The following is a 27225-nucleotide window of genomic DNA, read 5'->3' on the forward strand; positions in this document are numbered from 1 at the left end:
TGTACTGCTTTATTATATACCACTTTATTATAAGAACCAGGTTTTATGATATATATTTAGAGTAGGAAAGACGCTCTAAGCTTTCTGTGAATCATTTCAGATGAAGTTTGGAAGCTCGGCCACCTCCTCGTAACAAAATACCACTTAAAGGTTGAAGGCGTGCCTGTGTAACCCCTTTACTGACTCGCCACACTGACAGAGCGAGACTGGCCTTCTGTTGGGCAGGGCGTGGCTGATTTCATTCTCGGTCACCATCGATCAGTAGATGTCGCTGAGCCAAGAAGCGCAAGTGACCGAAAGCTTCTGTTTGAGCTCATTCGATAGAGCTACATGCGGTCGAAAGGAATCCCTATTGGTTCATTTTGGCGTCTCTCAGTAACACGCGGAAGTCGTCTCATGCAAGCAATGCCGTTAATTTTTTCTTTAGAACTAGATTTTAGCGTGTCCTAAATCTATCAATCAATAAACGCACGTTCTTCTTGCTGCAAAGGCCGTTTCGTTTATTAAGTGCAAATGTAGGCTTCAAAAGACATTTCCTGCTAAGAAGGTTGTTTGGTGATTATTCAGTTATTATCTGCAAATATGCTACACTTTCTGTGCTCCCAGAAAACGTTGGCCAGTTTTCTTGGAGGAAGAGGAGGAGCAGCAGGTTGTTCCGAGGAGCAGATACAATTTCTGGTAGAATGAATTAGCAAATGAGCGAAAATGGCTTGGAGTCACGCGCGACTCCAATGCTTTGACCTGACGATTCGCGGGGGTTGTGTCACTTAAGCAGAACAGCCGGAGCAGACGACGCGGCAACTGGCAAGTTCTGTCTGCGCATGCGCGCACTCTAGTCTGCTTCGCCAGTGCAGTCCTAAATGAGACGCTGAACGATCGCCTGGTCAACGCTTACAAACGCTTACATGATGGTACTTAAAAATTGGATAGCTCGACCTGTCCGACATGTTCTGTAATAGAGAGCGTATTAACGTTCTTATTGCACGCTTCCCACTGCACGTGCTGGCAAATGTATACCACCTTTTCTTTGATTAGTTTTTCTTTCTGATGGCGGCGGTCTTCTGTGAAGCCACTGTATTTATTTATTTTATCCTCCTGGCTAAACGAGATTTCAGACGATTTGCGATAAAAAGTTCAGCATAAAAAGTTTAGTATAAACAAGATTGTTCGCTACCCTAGAGATTTTTTTGGTTTGGTATGGAAATGCAGTTGTTGGCACTAGGTACTGTTTGAGAGGCAAGATCATTCGATTATTTAAAAACAGAACGTGCAGATGATGCAAGAAAAAGGAACTAATTAATGAGAGGGCGGGTTTCTGAAAATGGTAGAGGTGACGTGTTAATTAGCATGGTGGTTAAATATGCTGATTGAGAAGCTTGTAATCATTAAAGAAACATAAGCCTAAGTGAGAAACGCTGGGTTGGGTTATGGTTTCAGTGTTAGAAGAGACAAAATGCTTCTGTGACCTGTTGAGCTTGCTACTCAATTAAAGTTAGTGAGACTTCGAAGCAGCTGGGTGGGAGTTTTTCGGTGCTCTTACTTGCTAGCTTTCTGACCAAATTTCTGAGCATTGCTTTTCCTTTCATACCCTCGTCGAATTCGGAAGTCGCTGCGTAGAAGTTCTAGTTTGATCAGTTAGTGGCATGTTTATCATATCGGGAACAACGCTAACACAGGAAAGAGCGAAAACTCAACACCGGCGCTGTTACCAATATGATTGTAAACCAACAAGCCCAACTCTCCACTCTTCTGCCACTCTTCAGAGTGGCATGTTTACAGAACTTCCCGGTTGGTTGATGCTACGGTGTAATCGCATATGCGTGTTCAACAAGCGAAGTGATAGAAAAATTTGCTGCAAAAATCTAGCACATGCAGTAATCATATGATACTTGTTGACAAATGATATTACATTGTTTTTAGCTTTTGGATGAAAAAAGCTGGAGAGCCAGAAAAAGAACCAGGTTCAGGTTTTATAATGCAGAATTTCACAGTGACACCTAACTGCATTATGTGGAGGCAATCTATTTGAATTAAGAGCTGTTGATGCCTTTACACCGAGTTTTGTGTCATTTTTTCGCGGTTGTGTTTGCAGACAGCTACAAGCCTGTCCGCACAAAAGATGGCATCTATTCGGATCCTTTAGCTGGTGGCTAGCTGTTTTCTCGAAGGTGCCTAGAGGTGGCGACTCGAGCGCAAAAAATGCCGTAAAGTATGCGTCACTTCCTCTATGGTGAGGTCATTTTTAGTTCAAGGAACTATGTGACTGATGACGCCTTTTTTTTTCGATGAAGCTTCTTATCCTATCCCATTAATAAGTAGCAACGTTAGGTTCAACTACAGATGGAAAGAAATGGTGAATAGAGGTGCTCGATAACAAAGGAGTGACGAATATATCGACCAGAAACAAAAATCAACTCAACAGTTTTATGTCTACTTTAAGCATTGCCTCCATCTTAAACAACTAAGAGTTGTCGGAATGGATGAGTGGCTATAGTGCTCGGCTGCTGACTCGAAAAACGCGGGTTCGATCCCGGCCGCTGCGGTCGCATTTCGACGGAGGTGAAATGCTAGAGGCCCGTGTACTGCGCGATGTGAGGTTCACGTTAAAGCTCCCATGTGGTTGAAGTTTTCCGGAGTTCTCCACCCGAGTCCCTTTGGGACGTTAAACTCTATAAACAAAACTAAGCAACAAAGCCCCTTGAGAAATAAGGTGAATTAGAGAAGTGAAGAGCAGATGTTAAAAGTAGAAAAATAACAAATTATTCCTGGCTGTTATCAATAAAGTTAGAACCAAAATAATACGCGTGAGAGGACGCACTACATCTAAGGAGTGAACAAAAATGGCGATGAAGGGGGGGGGGGGGGGTGAACGTCACGCACCTTAAAGCTGGAACTTTTGTATGCATCCTAACGCATTATTCCTGTTGCTTTGGTGTTTTGGATTTTCATATTTCCAGCCAGAAGCTAGTCCGCCTGCTATGCCACCACAGCGTCTTATTACCTGGGGATCGGAAGCGCATGAAAACACCGTTCGTTTTGCACTTAAAAAAGAACCCCTGTTTGGTTTCCGGCTGCCTAGTCTGAATGCGCAGTACCTCACACAACAGGTGATAAAAAAAAACAAAATGCAGATATCAAAGAAGACGTTCTTAATGTTCACACGCGTTCCCATGTCTTCCACAATATAGAGTCGTTCTGAAATCACCGAAAAACAGCGCGCTTAGCGTCGTTCTGAAAGATTCATAATGAGGATGCTGCTATATCTCCGCCATAACTGTGTTTGACAAACAGGCACGAAGGCTTCCCTTGAGACGCAGCGCCCAGCTTTGTTCGTCTCGCTTTAAGGTTTCATGCTATGTAAACATATAGCCTGCTAATGCTACCACGAAAATATTCACATCACTTCGCGTGCATATGCGGGTCGTGTGCGGCAAGCTCGTGTATTCTAGCCGCTTTTCGCAGGTAACAATGTCATATATTAATGCAACTTCTAATGCAACTTCTAAACGGCCGGACACTGGCGACCCTGTGTCCACTTAAAGTACATGTGGTCCGCTAATGCGGAAGGTGTTTCACATATTTACGTTTATCACGTTTGCTGTCCCACAGCGAAATAGAACTGGGTATGAAGATTCAGTGGTTTCCATCCTACTGTCATTCTCCTTTATTCTATCAAGCAAAATCTATGTGGTATTGTTTCTTATGCAATACAGAATCAAAAATTTGAAGACGCCTTTTGTAAAGGTTGTTCTCCCTATTCAGTCATGTCAAACATTTGCGGAAAAAAATGTTTAAATATTCAAAAATTGTAAGATACTGTTATGGAAATATTGAAGGCAATGGTCCACTCTTCCAATGTGTAGCAAAATCTTTCTTTCAAAGTTTTTCCATCGATCGCATGAAGCAAGTAAGACTGCCATAGAAAACGTACGGAAAACACTTTTGACCATCGCAAAAACGTTGCTAGCAAAAAAAAAATGCAAGCCTGTGAACGATAGATGTGCGGATATATTGATTGTTATAGTGAAATCCTAAAATATATGAAAAAATGCGTTCGTAGAATATTTAGGGTTGAAAAATGCTCTTGTCCAGAATTGTAGGGTATGCTTTGTCGTCGATTAGCTCTGCCTTTGATAAGGAAGCCAGGAAATAGCATTGCTCGCGTGGAATCAACCGTGATGCCACTGGCGGCTGCTATAAATGATAGAGTGGCAAACGATAAATCGTTGAAAAAGGAGCCACACAATAGAGCTGTAGGACTGAAATAGCATCGTATTAATCAGTGCTGTTTACAAAGTGTTGTAGGTATTTGAGAGAGGAAAACAAGAATTGAAACTGCCCATCCTACCCCCTCCCCCTTCCCACTTCCTTAAGCCTACTAACGAAGCGCTGACATGCGCACCAAATTTCCGGAATTTTTTTTTTTGGTTTGCGCTTACTGCAGTCATGCGTTGAGATTACTAGGGATTTGACTCGGTGGTATTAATGATCGCCCATGCCAGTGCTGCTGCAAAAACCAATGCGCACCCTCATCACTAGCGACTCAACGACTCTTGATGCGGGTAAAAGAGAGAAGTGCTACATAGCGAGCGATGCACGGATCACGTACAATTCATCGGTTATGGTGTCTGCTTCAGTTCGGGCGCCACACTACAGAGAATACGATGGTGAAATGTCTTAAATTTGATTTTACTGAGCAAGTGTAAAGTTAGACCATGATTAGGAATCTTCGAGCCTCTGCCTTAAATTTAAGCAAATGGCCCGTTGCAAAAGCTGATCTAAGCTTGCATAAGCACCGACTGTCAGCGTAGAGAAAAATTACGCTTTCTTCTCATCTACATAGTGTAGAATGGCAGAGAAACGCTTTGCTTGCCCAGCGGAACTGGTATGCCTTCGAGGCAGATCTGGCAAGCGTGATTAACCCAGTATTGTTTCAGTAACGCTTACTCTGGTAAACCTGCGACCTCTTTAGTGCGTACACGACGCCAATTGGAGGGCGCAAAATGCCGCTGCCTGTTTTTTTGCTTACTCTATATTTATTTCACTCCGAAATGCGCCTGTGCATAAATCATTTATCAAGAGAGAAACATCTGCGCTGTTACTTTCCTCAGGCACGCTATATGGAAAACTTTTGACGCTACAAAGAAATACACTAATGCTTGAATTCCCACATAAATTTACATGGAAAGCTGCAAGAGCTACAAGCTGTAGATGAGGTTTTGCCGCAAGACGAAACTGGCTTATTTTCGAGAGTATATCGTGCTACGCAGAGCCTAAGAAGGCACAGAGAAGTTAAAAGACGAAGAATGCGAAAGCACGGAAAATGAGCTTGGAGTGAAAGACACATCTGGCCGCTAGACGAAGACAGCGCTCTTGCATAAAACAGAAGATCGCACATTAAGCAATCGAACGAGTGAAGGCGCTCTTGAAGGGGAGGACACAGAGCCTCCACGGGCGTTTCCTGCGGGCAGCTTTCCGAGGCCTGGAATCGATAAGAGGTAGTGGCCACTTCGGGCGCAATGTCTCGGCAGGCCTGCATTAATTTCCATCCGCTTCGGACGAGGACGGCCATTTGCCTTCTTTTACGGGGCATCGCAGGAAGAAGAGCGCCAGGACAGCAACAAAGGGGTGGAGGCGTATATTTATGTCTCCGTCATGCATAAGAAATCGTTCGGGCTAAAAGTGTAAGAGGCCACGGCAACAGATGGAGTGGACGATTGATTCATGGGTCTATATTGCGTTGCCTTGCCTGAGCGCAGTATCATGTATCCGCCGCCTGGAATAGCGAAATGAAGAACGAAATACGGCTACGGTTTGCGCAACTGATCAGACCTTGTGCGCTAAAACGCTTTCTTTTGCGAACACTTTCGTGGCAGCGCACGTTTCTAGCCCGATGTTTCAGAGCGACATTTGCCGTATATAATGTTTTTCACGCCTATGGAGGGAATATAGCATGAATGTGCGTGTGTGAGTACGCGTGATTGTACATAATGCTGGTCTTCCGAACAATGTCGAACAAACGCGTTTTTATTTATATGACAAGCTCCCTCAATATTCTGTGTTGTCCACAATATCAATGCGATGGGTCCCGTCAACCTTTTGAACCCGTCTTTTCAGGGGTAAAACTGGCACTACATCTTTGTCGTTCTTTCTATTGCTCTGTCATTACGAGAACCTTCTAGCGGAGTGGGGGGGGGGGGGGGGGGGAGGGGGGTAACTGCGCCACGGATGTATTCGTCTTCATTTGTTTACAACAAGGATGCAGTTCCTGCCTGCACTAAAAACGACAATAGAAAACTGCAAGTTCGGAGAAACAGGAGAGCAGCCTAGAGTAAAGTTGATTCTAAATCAGCCTCTACTCGCGTCAGAAACTGGCGCCGTACTACGAAGAATTGCTTTGGAACGCCGCCGCTGCGAAAATGGTAAATGTAATGTGATAAAAACACGGTAAATGTAATATGTCAGTGGAGCTTCTATATCGCAGTCATTGTCGTAAGCGGCAGCTTGCGCCACGCTTTCAACTGCAACAATATTACGGTTAATAATGACAATTAAATAAGTTATCCAAGTGTCCCGCATTCTTGGGAAGCTCGGATAGTAGTAAGAAGCGAAGGTTTGTTTTTTACAAACAGCCGATAATGCGAGGGCTCAAGTAATTCAACACATTATTTCACACAGTCATAACAGCACTTAAAGAGAAATGTTAGGAAGGAAAATTAAGGAATTTAACAAACCACTGGTACTCACAAGAAAGCTGCAGCCATGTTTCTTTGATTTTCAGAAAACCGTTTACTCAATTTAATCTACTTGTTAACGATAGGTTTATACCCTAACAACTTCAGCTGAGGTGACAGAAGGCCAGGAGCCGTTTTCTATAAACTGCCCAATTTCCATTGTACCTTTCGCGTGCGGTTCGTACTCTGTCACTGGGAACTGAGATACACCAGCGTCTTTAAAGGGTCTTTTTCTGTGCACCGTAAAACAACTATAGTGTATTTTCCTTTTTGAGGACTTTGAGTTTGAGGTTGGGCTTCCCACCTTCTCCTGCAAGTTTTTTCAGGGAAATAAATTGAATTTCAGGTGATGGCAGCGACAGATTGATTTTTTTAATGTGCCGCTATGGTGGAGCCATTGCCGGCAGATTTAACACCATGGAGGCTTATCACACCTGTAGAAAACAGCAACGTCATCTTCTTGTCTCTTCCTTTTTGCTCTGCGTGCATAAGTTCCGTTAAGATACAGCAAATGAACTACTGAACGCAAAGGTTCGTTATCGCTTTTTAGCTGCTGCTTCGCAATTGCTTTGGTGTCAAGCTGCCTGCTCTGACGCTTCGTAGGCAACGAGAGATTGTCTCCGAAATGGCGTGCCTTCGAGAGTCCTAGATTCAAGACCTAAGCTGATGTGCCGTAGACCATGCTACATGAAACAGAGCGGTTGAATCGGGGTCGTTCCTGCATGGACGAAAATGTCCCTCCTGTAGTGGCTGCTCCAAATCTCCTTTATATTAGGAGTAAACGACCCATCTGCTTCAGACAATGACGAGTGCTTCAAGGGTTGGAAGTTTAAATATGGGCTGAGGGGTTTATATAAAGAAAAATTATTCTTACTTGCTTGCAAGTAACCGAAGAGGCCAAGGAGGGACAAATATACCGAACTCAAAAACAGATTCCAAATATCTTGCTTGTTGCCGAAGAATGCGTCTTCCCGATATAAGCAGCCGTTTGTTTATTTATGAAGAAAAACAGTTGTTATTTTTTTACCGAGATAAGAAATAATGACCCTGTTGAAAGGTGGGTGGAAGGTAGAACCATCGTCATGCGTGCTTCACGCACCCCTTCTAAGAGCTATCCTTCCCATATCAACCCCTCTTCCCACCCCGTCTTTTTAACGTTGCTTCTAATTGGCTATCTCACTATCGTACCTTCAAATATTTCTCAAAGCAGCAAGGACCTATGATAGTCAATAAGTCAGGCAACACTCGCTCGAAGTTTGCAGCCACATAATTACCAGCTTAAACCTAGTGTTCGATCATAGCACTCACCATTACACAAAGAGAGGAGGAGGATTTGTACTTATTATCGTCTTAAATTTACTTTTTCTGACGAATATGCAGTCATATATCCTCAATTCTGCAAGAGACGGAAATAACACTCAAGATTCTCAACCGTAATTTTCCCGCCACTTTTTTGAAAGCCTTCCTCATCTGCCCACCAGGAGCGAACATACCGAAGTCCGGGCTTCTCACCCTGCTTATTACATCTCTTAATTTTCACTAGCTAAGATACCCCACCAAAAAAATGATTATTTACCTTCTTGATAGAGCAACTCTCCTTAACATCAGTTCCAATCAATTCAGCTCTGATAGTACCAATATTTTATTCTTTTTTCTTGTTTCTTTAATGCCACGCAACATTCCTTTTATTCTTCGTTATTTGTCTAAGTCGTATGGAATTAAGCCCGTTATACTTAGGGGCACAGGCCGGGACATTTTTTCTAGCATTAGAAGTTCTCAGATGCTAGCTTTTACTGCCGAGCTCACATAACTAAGTATGTTTTGACACTAGTGAATCCGGAAAATACCCAATTCGCGCACTCTAATTAGCGAAAATTAGTAGAATGAAGAAAAAAGAATGCATCCGCTGAAATGCCCATGCGTGTGTATGTTCGTCGAAAAAATTCTTTATGCAAACAGCCTCCGAAGCCGACCATATGCGTGCAGTGCAAAGTTTCGCAAGTGTGTTGAGGACACTAACGACCTGCACAATCCTGCATGGTGAATCCGGCAAAAGGGTTTTGCGAATTGTGTGAGTCTCGCTGTCGTCGACGTACCCACTCGCCCGTTTTTGCAACCTCGGTAGAAAAAAGCGGCCTTTTCACACCCGGCCGCAGAAATTTCGTTTGGCACCCAAGCAGTCAGTTTAGCCGCATCGCTCGACGAGACTGGGTGCACCATCGCGCCCACTCGCTTTGGGGAGGGAGCGCAACACAGCCAGTTGGGAACTGGCTTCAACACTAATCACTGATCTCGAAATAAGTAACGTCATTAAAGTGTCGTTTTCGGGCCGACCGCCTTCACCCAGTGTCCCCAAATCCCTCTCCTCCCCTGCCTCCCGTATCTCCTCCTCGGCTGTACACCCCGCTTTCCCTCCTTCTCTTCGACCATCTGTCCTCCTCTTCGGTCGCGCGCTAAAACTTTCTCCCCGACAGCGTTTTCTGACACGCGAACAGCCTGATTCGGTGCGCTTGTGTTTGTGTGTGTGTTATTTTATTTCTCGCGCGGAGCTCTTCTTAAACTGCGCGAATCGTTTCAGACTGGCCGGCTAATGAGAGTCGTTTGAATGAATTTATAGTTTGTTGTATTTTCTTATCCCTGTACTGTACAGTGGATGTAGCGGCGGACATTTAGACGCCAGCAAAGCCACCACCACTGAGTGAGTGAGAATATTTATCAGAGACGGCTGTGGTTGCGGAGCAAATACGGCGTTTCTGGAAAACATTTAAGCTTTTCAGCGGACCTGATGTTCCGACGACATTACTATGCGTGCCGCGGCCTTGCACTGTTTTTCTTTGTCTCATTTGAGAAATGGTACGTGTCAGGCGCAGTGGGGTAAGATATTTCAAGCCAAACCATAGTGCATAAAACAAAGAGAAAAGAAATTTACTGCGCGTCGGGGCTGCACGTAATTAGGATTTCTTGGCATGGGGTACCGAGCGGTGTTACGTACTCGCCATTGCGGTCGATTATTAATCTGTTTTCACCACAGTGACGATTATCTTTCGGGCTAAATACAAATTTCACAAATTCCTTGTTCTGGTAAGATATCAGGAGCTGCAGTTGGTCTGATGTCGTCTTGTGTGTATTTTTTTTCTCCTCGAGGAAAAAAGCCTTCCACTAATAAATAACAAAAAATATAGACACAAAAACGAAAATTACAAGCTCTGACAAATTTGTGAACTGGAAACTTGGCGCAGGAACTGATGCGACTTGAAGAGCCGCTTCAGCTTGCAACCTCGAATGTTAGTTTAAAACGCGACTGACAGATGGCGGGATAACTATTTGAAGTTCAACTGCTAACAGGAATCTGATTGCGTGACGTCTACCGCGTTTTTGGAGTTTCTCGCGATGAGTTAGCGCCCGGAGTTTCACGGAAAACTGTCCGCTAGATTTTCGTGATACGAGAAACATTAAATGTAGTCTCGAAAGAAAGGAAGCAAAAAAAAAACACAGTCCTTACTGCCGCTAACAAACCTATTACTTCTGCTTAGCATCAACACGCACCATATCGCATATTGCTTTTTCGTGAATCTCGCGATTTGTACGTTTTAATGACGAAATGGGATCAAGGTTTACCAGCGTCACTCATCGCTTCTGGAGGGCTTGGCTTTAATAAGCCTCCAACAGTAGAGCGCGCATTTATTAACGGTCTTGTGTTGTGTAACTGCTGAACGCAACGCAGACACAACTACCCAAAAGCTGGTGTCTCTTCTAATTTTAACACCAACGCTAAACCAAAGCCGGTAGATGGCCGCGACGGTGAATGAAAAAGAGCACACGCTAATGTTAAAGCTGCGAGAGGTGTCTAAGTGGAATCCTAAAAGACGCTTATTAGGTGTATCAAAAAGCTTTATTCCCAATATTTTTGGGCGCCAACGCAGCATCTAATTCTAGCTGCCTTTGCGATTCTACGCCAGCCCAAATTTCTCGCACCATCATGGCCCTCATCCGTCAGTCTAGTGATGCTGTATTGAATAGCGTGAATAACAATGTATTTCTTGAGTAACCTCATTTGAAGACTTCACTTTTGAACTTTGCTTTAGGTTTTCAGCGAAGAAAAATAGCGAGAGAAAGTGGCACTCAAATATTTTCATAGCAAAAGAAATACTTAAAAAGCGAAAAAAAAATTTTAAGGGCAATATTGTGCATGCACGCGTCTAGGCGGAGCGCTTTTTAAAGAAAGGAAAAGTATGATTTGCAAAACCAAGCGCAGCTAGGGCGGGACCAGCAATTTTCGTGGGGCAGCGCAGAAACGGCGCATTAAATTGAGGCGGCCAGCTGGTCGCTCGAGAAGAACCTCTCTCATAAGCGTACAAACGGGAAACGCGGAATAGGGCGGTAAGGGAAAAAAGGGAAGGAAAGAAGACGAGTGAAGAGGGATGGCTTCTGAGCGCGTATAAAAATGAAAAGTTGAAACACAAGACGGAGACAAAATACGACTACGGCCAGGCACGCGACATGTGTGTGGAGTGAAAATTGGAAGAAGAAAAAAAAAGGATTGAGAAAGAAGACAAGGTTGCATGAAGCACGCCCTCTTGAGGCCTCCCTTGTTGCCCCGGTCAGCGGTCTCTTTTTCTCGCTATTTACGTTTGGGGAACAAAATGATAAGCGGGGATAAAAAGGAAAAGATTGGGAGCGGGGAGGGAGAGGGGGTTGTCAGAGAGAAGAACGAGAGTGCATTTTCGTCGCAGGAGTTCAGACCGCGCCTCCTCCGCCGATTTGTTCATTCCCTCTCGACTCTTAAATAGCGCGCTCCTGAGCGGCTTCTGTGCGGCTTCTTTTCTCCGCTATTAATTTGCAACGCACCTCCCAGCCCGTGCGCCAGCGAACCGCCACGTGCATTGCGCCGGGCATAGTGAGAAGACAGTGCCATTGTTTCCGAACACAAAAGCGCCCTAAGAGCGGTTTGCTAACCACTCTCGGACGGGGGGCCTTTGAAGCGTTTCCACACTTTCGCATACGGTTACGCATTCTGCGCTGAAGCGCCTGGGAACGCAGGTGCTCCCCTCTTTGAAGCCGAGCGCCAGGGGAACCAAGAGCACTGGTGCGGGGGCTGCGCGCATATCCCGACAATGGACGCGCCCGGCCGGGTGAGGCGTAGACTGATGCAGTGCGCTGCTAGTGTGGTGGGCTGCATGACCGAGAGTTAGGCTCCGCGAGTAACTATAATTGGTTTCCTCGTTGTTATTGCTTTGCCCAATGCATGTATAGAAACGGCTGAAAGGGGCTGCAGGTGACTAGATGTGAGCTAGGCACGCGAAGTGCTGAAGATAAGTTCCAACGATAAACAGTCGATAGGGGAAGCATTGCCAGCCCCTAAACGCTTCTCGCAGAAATTTCAGCCAACCTTTTAAGAGCGCCACCTTTTCTCAACATACACAAAACCGGTAGCAGAAACCGAATTTATGCATGTATCATGGCTCACTGATACAGTTCAACTACCATTCTGTAAACATCTTTTGTAAAACAGCGCGAACAACGTCGGACAAGAACAAGAAGGACACGGGAACAGCGCTCGTCCCGTGTCCTTCTTGTTCTCGTCCAACGTTGTTCGCGCTGTTTTACAAAAGATGCATATGTGCCAACTCGCCAAACTAAACGTTCTGCTTAGCCATATTCTGTAAACCCTCGCAGTGCCTCGTGTTTTAGTGTCCTAGCTTTGTGGCTGGCTAATCATGCAAGCTAATGAGCAGACAAGGGTAGGATTATGAGGGTCTCGTTATGATATACACATGAAGAAACCCAATTAATAGTGATCGAAACTAAGAAAACCATTGGGAACATTTCTGTTTTCATTATTTGTGGTGTTAATCAATGGGATATTAATTGTGTAATTATTTTCTGGCTGCAAGATGGTTGATTAGAACGTAGTAGAGGTCTTGGGTTCGGAGGTGTTTGGTTCGAATGCCACCGCCGGCACGTGGTTGTTCGTTCTTCTACTTTCAAATCAAGCATCTTTCAGCCATAACATATTTGGGAAATTATTTTGCAATTGATTAACACCACGAATAAAAAAATAACATTTCCCTATGATTTCCCTGGTTTTGGTGCCTCTTGGCTTCCTACGTATTCATATAGGGTGCCTTTTATAATTGGAGCCCAGACTGACGCCTTCGTACGCGAAAAAACCAAAGCGCCTGGGAATCCTCTCTAGTGCAGGTGAGATGCTTTCGACGGAAACATGTTCTGGGGTAGCACGGACGCCTCTTGGAATAACCCGCTCGTCATGGACACTGGCAGGCAGTGAAGGAGATTTCTTTCTGTCTGTGCACATCATGCTCATTTGAGGTCCTTGTTTTTCTTATTTTTGTCTGGGTACGCACAGAATTCATCGTGGCAGCCTCATTGATGTCACTTACTGCAAGGCTTCACACTGCCCCGACATGTTTCCTCTGGGTATTCACCAGCCTTTACCGCTGCCTAGCGCGTAGGATGGTCTGCTTTCTCATCGGATTAGGGTCTCTATTCATGGCGCTGTACCGTCAACACAAGAGCGGACTGTGGCTGAGAAGAGGCCTTCACTATGCTGGAATCCGTAGAGGTGCAGTCTTACGCAAACAGATTCTGTTGAGAGCCGAAAAAGGCCATTAGCGTTACCAAGGCTGCTTCTTCATGCGACGCGTGTGACGCCGACAGCCAGTAGATGATGAGCATCGGATGAAAAATTTGGTTTGATGACTTTTTGGTCAGCTCAGAATAGTGTGATGCGAAAAACAGCAAAAACAACGTTCGCTTCTTTCTAATATACAATGGAAAGTCTCCTGCAGCGGGAGGCTATTACTGCATAGTTGTGCATTTTATTCCTTCATTAATAACCTAGGATGATCTGAAGGCTTGCATATAAGTACTAAATTTCTTCTTAGTCATATTTTTTAAATAGTGCTCCAAGTTGGATGCGAAAGTTTCAAATAGCCATCGCTGCATTAACTGTTGATTCCAGCTCAAAATTACCTCAAAAGAGCTGCTGTGGTATTTTTGTAAATTTTCGTTAATTTCATGAACGAGCCGTAGATTTTATTTTGTTAAACATCTTATTTCCGGTGTAAAAGGTAACTGGAGCTTCAGTTTAATTTTACAACAAACTTTGCGTAAAGAGCCCTACCCCTGAGAGCGGTAAATTTGCGAGGATCTTGATATGGATGTCCTTTATTGAGTTCAAAACCAGCTGTTTAGGACATAGTAAGAAATTTATTATGAGCCCAGGAATTTAAGGACAAGACACATAATCTGGCGGGACAGGCATTACCACAAATTCTTGTCTCTTTCTAAAGCCTTAAATTCGTTGCTCAACAAAACGGCGCTGTCACAATTCAACATGATTAGAAAATTACACAAGTGTTAGAATTTTGCGGCGAAGTTTACATTTTGTCTAGAGCATAATTTTTCTGGGCTCTCGTTCACCAATGAGATGGCGAAGACGTCCGTTAGAGCGGTGGAATCCAATCTAAAAAGCAAATTTCAGTTTTTTAGCATTTTTTTTGCCTCAAAGCTTTACCGCGCTTTCGCTGGAGAACCACTGCACAAATACAAAGGAAAGGTTTTGCGCCGTGTCTGCATGTTTATGGCTTGTTTTCCAGGAAGCGCGCTTGAAAGGATGCGGTATATCCCTGAATAATATTTCTGTGTCCCCTGTTATATAAGATAATATTGTGTTCGTGAAACATTTCGCAGACATATTTTGCAATAGTTTCGCCATCCCCAGCATTTAGAAATTCAGGTACTTTCTTTTTTGTTGAACGTAAAGTATTCGTAATGCGCATGATACTATATTTAGAGCCAGTCTCTTTATTCCTGCGGTTGGTGGGCCCTAACATGGCCGGCCGCATCTGAATAGGCACGTGCTGCTTGCGTATGTTAAAGGGCAAGAGGCCGTTTCCATTAACGTCACAATATACAGAGCAGAAGTGTTGGTAGAGTCCCGCTTTTGTGTTCTCAAGATTAACAGCGTCAGCTGGCGCTTGCAGAAACTTGTATTCCTGCGCGCGAGACGCACACCAGCCTTCACCCCTTCACGTCTTTTTTTCGTGTTTCCAATAAGCGCAACTTAATTTAGAAGCATTTTAATTCTTGTATTTTTTTCGTAGGGTGTTAAAGAGGTTTTTAAGGATGGACGAAACGGCATCTCCACTTTGTCTTCTATAATGTTGATGGGGAAAGAAGTTACCCGTCGGCTGACTTTTCTATGAAGAGTGCCTTTTTCTGCCCGTTCATTGTTCACGAGACGATGCTCAGAATATGTAGTACGTGCTTTTATCATACGCCCAATGGGTCTTATTCCGAGAGGGAGCAGGTGTGGAGTGCACTTTTTTTTCTCCTGAACTCGCTCATTTCAGGCGGGTTTTAATGAGCACGTTGCGACTTGCGCAACTGCGCTCGTTTTTTAAACTTACAGAATCAACGATCATAGCAGGTATGAACATGTGCGTAGCCGTAAAATAAATCGCCATGTAGGCGTGCCTTGCACCTAATTCACCAGCGACGCAGCGAGCCAGTAAGATAAGCTTACTGTTGATGTTTCCAGTCGCCTCCGACTGCGTCCACGCGATTTCACTATACCTGTATATATTTTTTTAGAATGTTAATGTTGCGGCAACATTTTATGCGATGTCTCACGAGTGAACTTTTAAGAGCAGCTCCCTTCAACAAAAGCATGTCCAATCGAGTTTGTCTGGAAGTAATTGCATTGTAGAGTAGATCTCAGACGAGCATGTCTTAAGTTTTAAAAGTCTGTAGCGATAAGGGAATTGAATGCACGCGCGTTTTTCAATACATCTCCTTTTCTACCTCAACCTTTTTGAAACCACTAACAGTGGGGTCGCATTTTCATGCAGGAAGCAGCCAGTCTTGTTTGAAAGTGAGAAAGTGTAAGAAAAATGATCAACCTACTACGATATGATGAATACTGAAGGGCGACCAACCGCACTCATCATGTTAGCGCAACTTAAAGCCTTGAAGAACTGTGCTTGATCAAGAAAAATACTTTCAGCAGAGCAACCGAGGTCCACACTTAGGGTAGGTCATCTCCGCTAGTCGTAGAGCACAACTGGTTCGTCAGGTGCTTTGAGCAGCCATTAATTTAAGATTTCCTCAAACACACAAAGCACTTCCTCTTATAAATGTGTGCTGTGAAATTATCTTGTGAGGTGAGGCAGTGCATTAGCGAGAAGACAAATTTCTATACCTTTTCTTGAAATACAGTACTTGGGAGTTTCGGAATTTCATATTCATGGTGTTTGAGTCATCACGCTCGCAATTACAACAAACGTGTCGCTCAAGGCAAGGGGAGTATAGCATGCAGAGCTTCCGCCGTAGTTTTCTTGACACACAAAGACCCCCCCGTCTATGTAGTCTTTTGAATGCTCTAAGGTTCGATGATGATGGCGAGTTGGCTGCATAAATTTTACTCCACATTGTACTCTTACACGTTGTGTATTATCATCTTTACAGAGTTTAGTTTTTCACCAGCTCTTCCTTTTCTCATGTTTCTTTGCTTCTTTCCTTTTTTTTTTAAAGTAAGCCTCCTCGCTTCGCCTAGGAGTGTTCCTATTTAGCTCTACGGAAAGATCGACTGGCCTATTACCGTGAGCGTCACCTTCTGATCCTGTACCATGAAGAAATATCTTCAGCTGCCCAGATTAGAGGAAGCGGTTAGAATTCTTTTTTTGTCGTTTGGCTTAATGAATGTAGACCTAGTCTTTCTCTTCTTTCCAAAAGCATGCCAGAGGAAAGAGGAATAGATGCACAGGAGAGCGGCTGCGAATTGTAACGCTTTGGAACAGACTCATGTATAACATAGCGAGAAAGTGTGACCGCTGCATGTTTCACGATAATTTAGTTAGCCCCTTTTTATAACTTCACCGGCCTACCCTTCAGTGCTGCGTATTGGTTTACCTCAGACCTCCTAGAATCATAAAACGATGTTGAAGTGCAGCTGTGCTGATTACAGCAGAAAGTTGGGCGAGGTGGTTACTATGCATGGGGAATAAAGCGCGTGAAGACGATGACAGGACGAAAAACCATAAGGACGAGCGCTAGGTGGGGACTGACTTAATAATCTTCCGAAGCATTGCCGCACGTGCGGTTTCAATGACACAAAGAAAAAATAAGCAATGCACACCTCTGTTTGCGAAAGGGATGATTCTTTTCAAGCATCCAGAGTAATTAGTCCGTGACTGAATGGAAGACTTCCACATGCGCATGTGCTAGGGAATCGATACCAGTCAATATTTGGTGGCGTTTACTGATAGAGACTTCGAGTTTTTAGTGTCTGCATTGGGTTATCAGTGAAATAACTGGGCTGTGTTGCTTATGCTCTTTTTTGACTCTTGTTCATTATTTCCACTTCGGCTGGTTGGCGAATTTTGCGCTTGATGATTGCTGCTTTGCTGTTTCTTTTTCTTTGTTCTGTCTTTTCATGATTTTCTATTGCAACATATACTCTCTGGAATATATTTTCAGTTGATAGCCATCCTGCTTGTGGTTATTCGTCGTGCCGTAGTGTTCACTCGTTTTTTTCTACCATGCCTGTCCGCAGTACCTTGTTTCTGAAAATTTGTACGCTTGCTTTTTTATTTTTCTTTACGATTGTTTTCGATTGTTTAATATTGAATTCCTGTTTTCTTGCTTTTTTTCTTTTTGTTCTTACAATGCCCCACATTGAAGGCCGCCCCCTCGCCCCTCCCCCTCCCTCCACAAACACACTATTAAAATACCTCCGTGCCTTTAGCAGCACAAAGTGAACAGAAGAAGAGGGGGCCTCAGGGCGCTTAGCCACGAGGTTGCTGAGCTAAGCACTCTGAGGCTTCCAATTCCTTGTTTACTTTGTGTTGTCATGAAACCAATGTACCTGCCTTTTGTTTACCATAGACTCCGGGCCTTTAACAGACAGATACTATGGTAAGGCCAAGAGAGAATACAGGGGGGGGGGGGGGGGGTGTACCACTGCTGTGTCGCTCGCAGAAATCTTTAATGGATAAGTAACTGAAAAGACACGAAAAGGGGAGTACTCACTGGCTCTGACTTGGACGTCCCTGCTGCCCACGGAGCCGGCGGAGTTTGACGCCACGCAGCGGTACGTGGCGGCGTGAACGTCCTGCCGGTAGTCCTGTGCGCGGAAGGGCGCGAATGACAGGGTGCCATCCGGCCGCACCGCCACTACGCCGGACACGTCGCGGACAGGCAGGCCCGTACTGGCGCGCACCCAGTGAACGTCGGGCCGGGGGGTCCCCTGCACTGTGCACGGCACCAGGGCGCCTGTACTGTTGTAGAAGGTCACTCGGCTGGGCGGCTCTAGCGCGAAGCTGGGGCCCGTTGGTCGCTCGTCATGGGGCCGCGCTGCACGAGATAAGAAGCAGAACAATGTAGGTGCATGTTCAAGAAATGAACCGCAATTGCAAGGGCTCTTGATTAAAAAAAACGGTGCAATCCTACACATCAGGCCACCCAGTAGAACCTGGCACCTGGAAGGTAGTTTCCGAGGCTTACCGAAGGTAATTTGCCACGTCAATATGCGGCCCTGTTTTCAAAGGACACCAAGAAACAATTCTAGCTAGCTTGTTTGTATTGATTACTTCGCACTCAAGACGTAAACTGCTGAAAATGTAGAAACCGCGATGTTCCGACGCGTTTCTTTTTTTTATGATGGGAGAGGGAGGAGGGGGGGGGGCAATCATGGGTCCAAGAGACTAGGCTAGGCCACTTGTCATTTCAAAATGATAATCAAGGAGTCTTTTTCTGGTGTAGACCTCAAGAATTTATATCCAGTGAAGGGAGAATTTTAAAAACAGTATGCTCAGCAAAAGACATACCGCCAAATATGCATAGTAAGAGAAGTAGTAGTAAAGCACAGTTATGCCAAGCATAAAGCCTTTACCGGACTCCGGAAACTGGAAACCTGGGGTCTGAAAACCGTTCGGGGTCACACCATCATAGAGTTTGTCGAATATTGAAGAATGTAAGGCCGAATGATGTAAAATGATAAGTCTTGAAAATGAAGACACTGAAAAAGTGAGTCATATCAGTACATATGGAGTTAAAGGCTATTACCGTTAATAAATAAAAAAAATTGAAAACTGGCTTTTGGTGAAAGGAAATGGCGCGGTATCTGTCCCACATCTCAGGGGACCCCTGAACCGCGCCGTAAACGAAGTAATAAAGGAGGGAGTGAGAGAAGACAGGAAGAAATAGGTGCCGTAGTGGAGGACTCCGGAATTATTTCGACCACCTGGGGATCTTTCACGTGCACTGATATCGCACAGCACATGGGCGCCTTTTGCGCTTCGCCTCCATCGAAACGCGGCCGCCGCGGTTGGGTTCGAACCCGGGTACTCCCGATCAGTAGCCGTGCGCCCTAACCACTGAGCCACCGCAGCGAGAAATAAAAAAAAGCGGAAATCTCATATTGCAGAGTGTGACGTCATGTACATAACGAGATGAGACGTCACAAAACGTCATTCCTCAGAGCCATTCGGACAATACTCGGAGCCACTCAGAGCCACTCAGAGCCGCTCGAAACCACTTGGAGCCATTCGAAGCCAATGAGCGCGAGAAGCCAGTCTTCCTCTGATCTTCGGTGCGGCCATATGGCCTCGTCAGAATCCAGTTGCACATGAAAGTGTCCTTGGAGATTTTATACAGAATTGTTCACTTTACCATCAAAGTTCACTTCTAGATGTGAATTCATAATAATTGAGAGCATGTTACGTCACTTTCCATCAAGTCCATGCATCTACTCGCGCCGAAATTTGCGACTTGACGGCTAGGATGACACAACTATTGACTAGTTTTAAAGCGCTTCATCAAAGCACTCGTATTGAGATTATTCAAAGAAGGCTGTGCAAAGGCCGTATTCAAATGCCACTCTAGTGCGGTATTTACAGCACCAGCACATGCATTTGTCGGCTTTAGATAAGGGTTACAGCGCCGGCGACACATCGATATCTCAGGAGGATGGCAATATCCAGATAAATCTTTCCTCTTCTCGCCTAGAGAAATCTTCCCTCTTCTCGCCTTAAAGGTTACTTCTAAGATTACATCCCTTCTTTCCATAGAGGGCACTTTTGCGGCTGAGTTCTCGTGCGAGTATCTCTATTCTCTATCTGATTTTGTTTACAGTTTTTCTTTCGGGCTGTCTTTCCGATTTCAGGCCAGCGACTAAACAAGCCTATTGCGGTAAGAGCAGCGTTGAAATTGTCCGGTGTCGAAATACGTCGCGGCCGATTTCTACGAAGAGCAACGCTTTTAGGAAGCATCGCGCCAGGGCTTGAGTGGTTGCAGGGTCGCAGTACACACAATCTTCTGCAGCAGCCATAAACGGCGCTGCCGGGTGGACGGGAGTGGAGAGGAGACCAGCAGAAATGGCGAGGGACACCAGCGAAAGAAAAAGTGTCGCTAGAAGAAGAGCAAGAAGATGGGGACGACCAGCCGTTCTCCGCTTGGCTAGGCTTTGGACCGATTCTGGCGATCCCACCTCGCTGACTCGATACGAATCGTTACAAATTGCCGAGCTTAGGCGCCATAGCATGCCAGCCTTTTCCCGTGCTGGCCACACTGCGCTGTTGCTCGGCTCTTCCTCCCCGGAGGAGTATACGTGTCCGAAAAAAAAAATCAACAAAACAATGCGCCTGGGTTTCTGGTCCCGCAGAAAACCGCCGTTCCTTCAGGCGCTGCAAACAAAACTGTAAGAGAATGCCCAGAAACACAAAAAGGAGAAGAGCAGAAAGCAGTGGATGGCGATGAAGTAAATAGAAAGTTCCCCCCAGGGCGACAGCATTGGCGGGCCCCAAAACGCTCGGGCACAATCTGGGCGAAGGCTAACTCGGCAGCGCGCGCGGACGGGAGGGTATACGTGGAGAAAAGGGGATTTCGCGACGATGCGGTGCTTCGCAGTCCGAGCGTGAAAAACCCGGCCCACCAGCACTGCCTGGCAATCGCCTTCGCTTGTGTGCTTGTCCTGTAAGCGGCACGAGAGAAAGGGACCGTCAAAGAGATGGCAGGAGGAGGGAGAGAATCCTGGGGTGTACCCTGCAGTGAAATCCCTTCCTTTTTCGTCCCGCCCTTTCTTGCCTTCTCTCGTTCCTCTTCTCTCTCTTATTCGGCCCCAGTGCCCAAACTCCGTATTTGCAATCTTCGTACTTTTATTCTCTTACTTCCTTGTGCTGTTCTTCTATCGCTCGCCCTTCCCGCGGCTGCTATCCGAAACCCCTTCGGACGCCGCTGCTCCGTCTAGCGGGCGGGGCTATCACGAGCCTTCAAGACCGACTGTTCGTTCCCAGGCGACGGAGTGGTGGTTCGTGTGTTGCCGGGGAAAATTCGCGGGCTCCGGTCGCCAGTGGGTAGCCACAAATCTAGCGGATAATCCGATTGCGGTCTTGATGGATGGCGTCCCGCTTCTGTCCAGCGGACGGTAATCGAGATCCGGTTACGGCCCGCTTGGCGCGCCTCGTCTCGGCTTGGCTCGCCTGCCGGCTGCGGCTTGGACTCGGACTCTCACGGAGAAGCGCGCCGGCTTTGATGCGGGGACGAGGCGCTTAGGGTTGTCTCCCTCTTAGGCGCATCCATGTACCTCGACGGTTTGTCGTGGAGTGGTAGTATATTTGTATTGGTCAGTTTGTCTGGCCGTCTTTCTTTCTACCACTGTCTGCACTACTGACATGGTCGGAAAAATATAACCGGATGCTAGTGTTTTTTTCATAGCACCTACTTGGACACGAAGAAGCGCGAATGCAAAAAGTACAACAGTCCTTGTAAACTTGCTTTAGTCAGCACCATGACACTGACTGTGAACTCGAAGCTTTGTTATTTCATCATGTCAGGAACACGCCCGTGCTGCTTCAACAAGATACGCATGTATTCAATCTACCGGTCATATGCCCCATCATATACCTCTGACTGAGGGCACCCTCTCTTAATCCCCGAGAGAAAGAAGGATCTTAAGCGCACGGAAAATGCCGGTAGCAAGGAAAGAACATTACATTGGCAGCTGGCAGGTGCCAGAGAATGTACTGATTGCAATTAGTAACTGGTCGATAACTTGCAGTTTTTTTTTTGCCATGCACAGGCAAAGCGCGCCCACATTCGCGTTCATTTTTTATTTGTATTCGTTTCTGTTCTGCCTAATTTTCCGGGTTTTTATACTCTCACCAAGAAAAATAGAGAGGGCAAGACAGACTGATGATTGATTGATTGATTTACTCACTGATAGACTGGCTGAGGGGTGGACCGATTGACAGCTTCATAGATTGAACAAATGGTTGCTGGACTGACTCACTGACTGATTGAGCGACTCATCAAATGACTTTTTAAATGAGTGGCTTAGGAATCATCCGAGTGACTGGTTGATTGATTGATTTGTTCGACGGTGGTTTGACTGACTGACCAATTGATTGATTGATTGCCTCACTGACCTACTGATAGACAGACGCTAAATAACGGACTGACTCTCCGATTGATTGAATGATCTACTGACTAATTGGCGGACCGATTACATGTTGACTCTCTGGCTGAGTGGCCGACTGATTGAATCCTTGATTAATTGATTCATTACTTTTCTGACCAACTGACCTATTGACTGACTGACGGACCGACTTATTGGTTTACTGCCTGGCTGAGTGTCTAATTGACGGACCAGTTTGCTATTACATTGACTGATTCAATGGTTGTTTGACTAACTAGTGTACTGACTGACTGACTGAACGATTGATTGAATGAATAATTGAGTGACTGGCTAAATGAGTGACTGACTGATTGATTCATTGATGCTGGGCTCATTGATTGACTGTGATAAGTGATTGAGTGCGTGAATGAATGATGGAGCGAAAGATAGATCTATTGAGCGAAAGGAACTAGGGTGCTTTGAGAATACGGAACCTGGCTACGCGCCCAACGCTAGCGACACTTCTTCCAAAGAGGGTGACCTTGAAGCCCAGGAAAGTTCACCCCGGGGCCGCCATCCTTCATCAGTCACGATGAAACGGCCAAACGTCCCAGTAATTGTCTGTAAGGTGGCAAATAAAAGCCTGGCTATTACCCTATATGAGCCCTCCGCGATATCTTTCATTTTTAGCTTTTTTTTCGCATCACCCATGACTGCCGCGGCCTGTCACCTCATTGCGTAGGTGGGGCACGCAGTCGGGCAAGCCTCCTAACAGCTTTAGCCGCCGGCGCGGGAACCCGGCCTCTGGCACGAGGGAGGCCGTTACCCGGCTTCGCATGAAAGGGCCTCGCAGGCAGCCGCCACTCTAGCACCGCCGGCACCGGCGCGAGAGAGGCGCGTTAATGAACATTCATTAGGGGATCGCCCTGAAATGGTCCTGGAATTTCCGCTATCTTCGCAGCGAGCGCCTCGTACGCACCCACCCCCCTTCTTGGCTAGTACGCCAAGCGTGCCCCCTTCCCAGGCGCGCTCGCATTTCATCCGTGCTGCTGCCTCCGGCCGTACTTTCCTCGCTTTTTTGCACCTCTCAGGCAGAAAGCCAACACATGGCCTCCCGCACTCTCCTCCTCATCACCGTCGTCTTACCCCGGTGAAGTCGCGTGCCACGTCCGCCTAGCAGGCTTCGGCGAGCGGAAGCAGAGGCGCACGCGGAAGTGGCTCTGCCTCTGCGGCGGAAGATAGCGAGGCATTCGTCCGTCAACCGACGCTCTCTCGGCGGGGAGAGAACGGCGAGACATCCTGGGAACTCCGGACGAGCTGCGACCACGCTCGCGTATTTCGCGTATGCGCGCCTGCGACGAGGCATCCGCGACAGTATTGCGTCGAGGCGGCGGGCGAGAAGCGGCCGGCTATGCGCTGCAGTCAGCGGTGGTTTTTCGGATGGGGCCCGAAGCGGGGCTGGTGTGGGGTTCTGGTGCGAGAACGCGAAAACGAGGTCGAGGCTTTTCTGTGCGACTGGAACGAGTCCCGCTGTGTGCGTGGTCGAGAGCGAAGGAGAGAGAGAGAGAAGGCGTGATAAAGAGAGAGAGAGAGAGCGTGATGTGCGGACTCGAAAAACGACAACCGTTGAAGGAATGCCGAAGGGAATGCAAACGCCGATTCCTTTCGCTCGGCGAGTTTTCCTTCGGCGTTCGTACGCCTGGTGCGTATGAGTGTAAGGGAAGTGCTTCGCATTTTCACCTCTTTCAGTTTATGCGTAACGGCACATTCAAATCGAAGTTTAGAAGTCCGCGTATGGGTTGGGAAGCTACACTTTGCCGCGACGTTATTGTGTGGCATCTATGTATTTTTTCTATAAGAAGTACGTACTATGAGAATAGCAGAGCAGCGACTGAAACGAGCGCGCTGAAAAGGGTAAAGTTAACGATGGCGACGTAGTTTGGGACACATGTTGTTGAGACAAGTGGAAATGCATCTTAAAATTTACGTTACCACTGGCGACTACTTGCATGTGATACAAGTGCTTTCCATTCCATTCCACACACGAGTTGTTATCTGCACGTGATGACACAGTGCGCTTGCCGGCCTTGAGTGGTGCAGTAAGCGGACATGAGGCGATGGTTTAAAGGAACAGCGGATGATTGTCGAGCACACCGTGCTGCAAAGTCATGGCTAATTTACAAGGTGAAATCTGCCTTGAACGCTGGCTAGTATGAGTGTGCAAGAAAAGAAAGCAGCTGCGAAAATGCTTAAAGCCGCTGCCCAAGTGGATTACCACTGGTCTCCAGTGGTAAAAAAAAGGGTCTTTTCAAGTCGAAAAATACAATGGAAATTTTTCTGTCTTCACAACAGATTTTCTTCAGTGTTTTGGCCACAAATTTATAGTAACAACAGCAAGTTCAGTAGTAAGTACAAAATTTTGTGTAGTTACTACAAAAACATACTGCAGGGCTGAAAAGTACACAGAAGTACTACAGGAAGAACTACACTACTACTGAAACACACTAAAAAAAGAGGGAAAAATCTACAGTTACGACAAAACTACATATTTTTTCGTATTTCTGACACGGTTTTGTCGCTTTTTCGACTTGGTTTCACAAACACCTTGATTGCGGACGCCATATTTCTTGTTTGACTGCGCAAACCACGCGCTTGCAAAAGTTAGGAGATTGGAGGCACGCGTCTCAAGCTTCTGGCTTCCTTAGCCCAAAAGACACATGCGTGCCCGGAGAATGGGCAAAAAAAAAAAAACAAACACGTCTCTGCTGAAAATCCGACTGAGAAACCTTAGGAGCTTGCGACTACCGCAGAAAATTTGGGCATTACCGAATAGTAGTGTATAGTAATAAACATTTTCGCATTAGACCCTGGCGGAGACTGAAAAACGCCCACGCCAAAACCGCTGTTTACAGTAAACGAACGGAGGATTGATTCAACGTACGCTTCGCAAAGCATGCGCCTTCGCAGACTGGAAACAAAATCCGCTCGAGTGAACTGCGGTGGTGCCTTCGTCGCGAGTAACGAACACCGAGGCGCATCTTGGGCTCGTGGCAGTCGTGGGCCAATTACCTCGGCAGCGGATTCCGTCAGGCGAACCAGAAAAAGGGGAGCTCCGAGAAGAGAAAAGCGGGACTGGCGGATTTATTTTCTCCTAAGGACGGTAATCTGAAGAAAATAGCGGTCGTCCTTCCTTCTCTGTTGTGCCCCGGGAGCGATATCCAGCAACGAGGGTTCACTTTTACATTGTTGGAGAAAGGAAAACCGAGGGCAGAGGCAGAACAAACCAAGCGACCAACGATCAACCGCTATAGTGCGCTCGCGTGTGCTGTTTAAACGAGCCGAGCTGTGATCAAAGAAAGAAATAATAAAACAAAGCAAATAAGGGCGTTACATAAATCGCTCGTGGTGTGCTGTGGCCCGCGGTACTATAGTGAAGCAAGCTGCTTCTAAGTGGCGGATACCACACTGAAGAAGGAAATAATATATATTACCTTCTTTCTAAAAGAATGAAATCAGCGGCATACAGAGGCAGAAAAAAGAATGCGAATGGATCGGTAGCAATGAGACACTTTAGTTAGCGGTACCTGGCTGCACACGTTTTTTTTTACGCTGGAGTTGTGATTTGACATGATTTCAGTGTGGCGATTAAACAGCTTGAGCATCTCTGTGTTATTCAGAGAAAAAAAAGACTTGAAAAAAATTCATCGCCAACACTGCCTCAGTGTTCGACTTAAAAGCGTTAGCTACGGGAGCTTCAAGTGGTTACATCGGTGCGCACAGCAAACGTGGAGAAGACCAAATTGAAACATCTGCGGATGTTTCCTGTCCAGGAACATATCCCTTCTAAGGCACAAGCAGCGCCATCTTCCCCATGGATTTTGCACTACTATTGCGGTTTACAGCCACGTTCGCTATATCAGGTATATTTCCTCGTTACTTCAGTAATACGTTTCATTAACGTGTGCATGATAGCACGACGAATCGTTTGACACCATCCGGAACCCCCTACAACAATCACTTCGGCTTTAATGGCACGCTGAACGCCCTCGGAATCCACGGTTTGGGCGCGGAAACGTCGTCATTGCGAATTCCGCGCATACTTTGGGCTTCATCTCAATTAGTCAATTTATCTTCAGGAACATGCCCAGTCATTTGGCGCCATTTCGAACATTATGCGTCAGCCGAGTGGCCCCCAAATTTTATGCAAATGGTAATCCCGGCAAGGGGGGGGGGGGGGGGGGGGGAGGTCCCTCTTCGATTGCCGCTATACTGGCAAATATATAACGGATCGAAAGCAAATATTTTGATTGAGGCTTTACGCGCCCACTGTAGCTATGTGATATATTGTGGCCACGTGGTTACTGTTTTGCTCAATCCGCCCTTCATTGCAGACAGACGCTTCTTTGACAAACGTAAGTACTAAGAGCTAACGGTCTTAAAAAAAAAAAACTGATTACGACGGAAAAGCAACATGGTGGTAGTGGTTAAGGTTGGAAAACACCAACTCTTTTTCCTCTTTTCTAATCAAGGTTCAAAGCTTTCTGATCTGACAGCACCGCCTGTAGCTACCATGACTATAGGGTAAAAGATTGTATCGTAAAAACAATCGTCAGAAAGGCACGACCTCCATTCGTTATTTTGACTTCAAATCACAAAGGGGCAAACTGAAGAAGCTCCCCTGCGAATCAGATGGACAGTACGAAAAGACGCACACTGTTCAAGAGCGCGCGCTTAAAATGCCCCTTTCTCAAGCTGTCTGCGCAGCAAACGCACTTATGCAAACGCAGACAGATGCGTGCCCTCCGATCGTTGCTGCCTTTTTCGACTGTCTCCCAGTGTGTCGTATTTCTTTCCGCCTTTTTCTCCTTTTTATTCCTTTTTTTGGAGGGGGTCTCTCTCTTTCCCGCTTTCCCCCTTTTCCTGGAGACTAAGCAATCCTCCCGCGGAGTCGGCAAGAAAAATGACACCGGACGCTCTCGACGTGAGCTTCGTCCGAGCTGCTTACCGCCGGTGTCCGGAGCCGGGATGGAAGCTAGGTCGCCCGTACAGGACTCTGTATACGAGCAGCGGCTAAAG

The 27225-nt window shown here is 46.2% G+C and overlaps 1 protein-coding gene across 1 annotated transcript in view; it reads right to left on the reverse strand.

Annotated features, from left to right (window-relative positions):
- Positions 1-27225, reverse strand: part of LOC144128609 (cell adhesion molecule Dscam1-like) — a 388116-nt gene that overhangs the window by 293009 nt on the left and 67882 nt on the right. The window contains exon 2 of the mRNA XM_077662144.1: positions 17787-18110. Coding sequence (XP_077518270.1) covers positions 17787-18110 — 324 coding nt within the window. The remainder of the gene's footprint in view (positions 1-17786; positions 18111-27225) is intronic.

Source organism: Amblyomma americanum, chromosome 4 (genome assembly GCF_052857255.1).
Source record: "Amblyomma americanum isolate KBUSLIRL-KWMA chromosome 4, ASM5285725v1, whole genome shotgun sequence".
Taxonomy (NCBI): domain Eukaryota; kingdom Metazoa; phylum Arthropoda; class Arachnida; order Ixodida; family Ixodidae; genus Amblyomma; species Amblyomma americanum.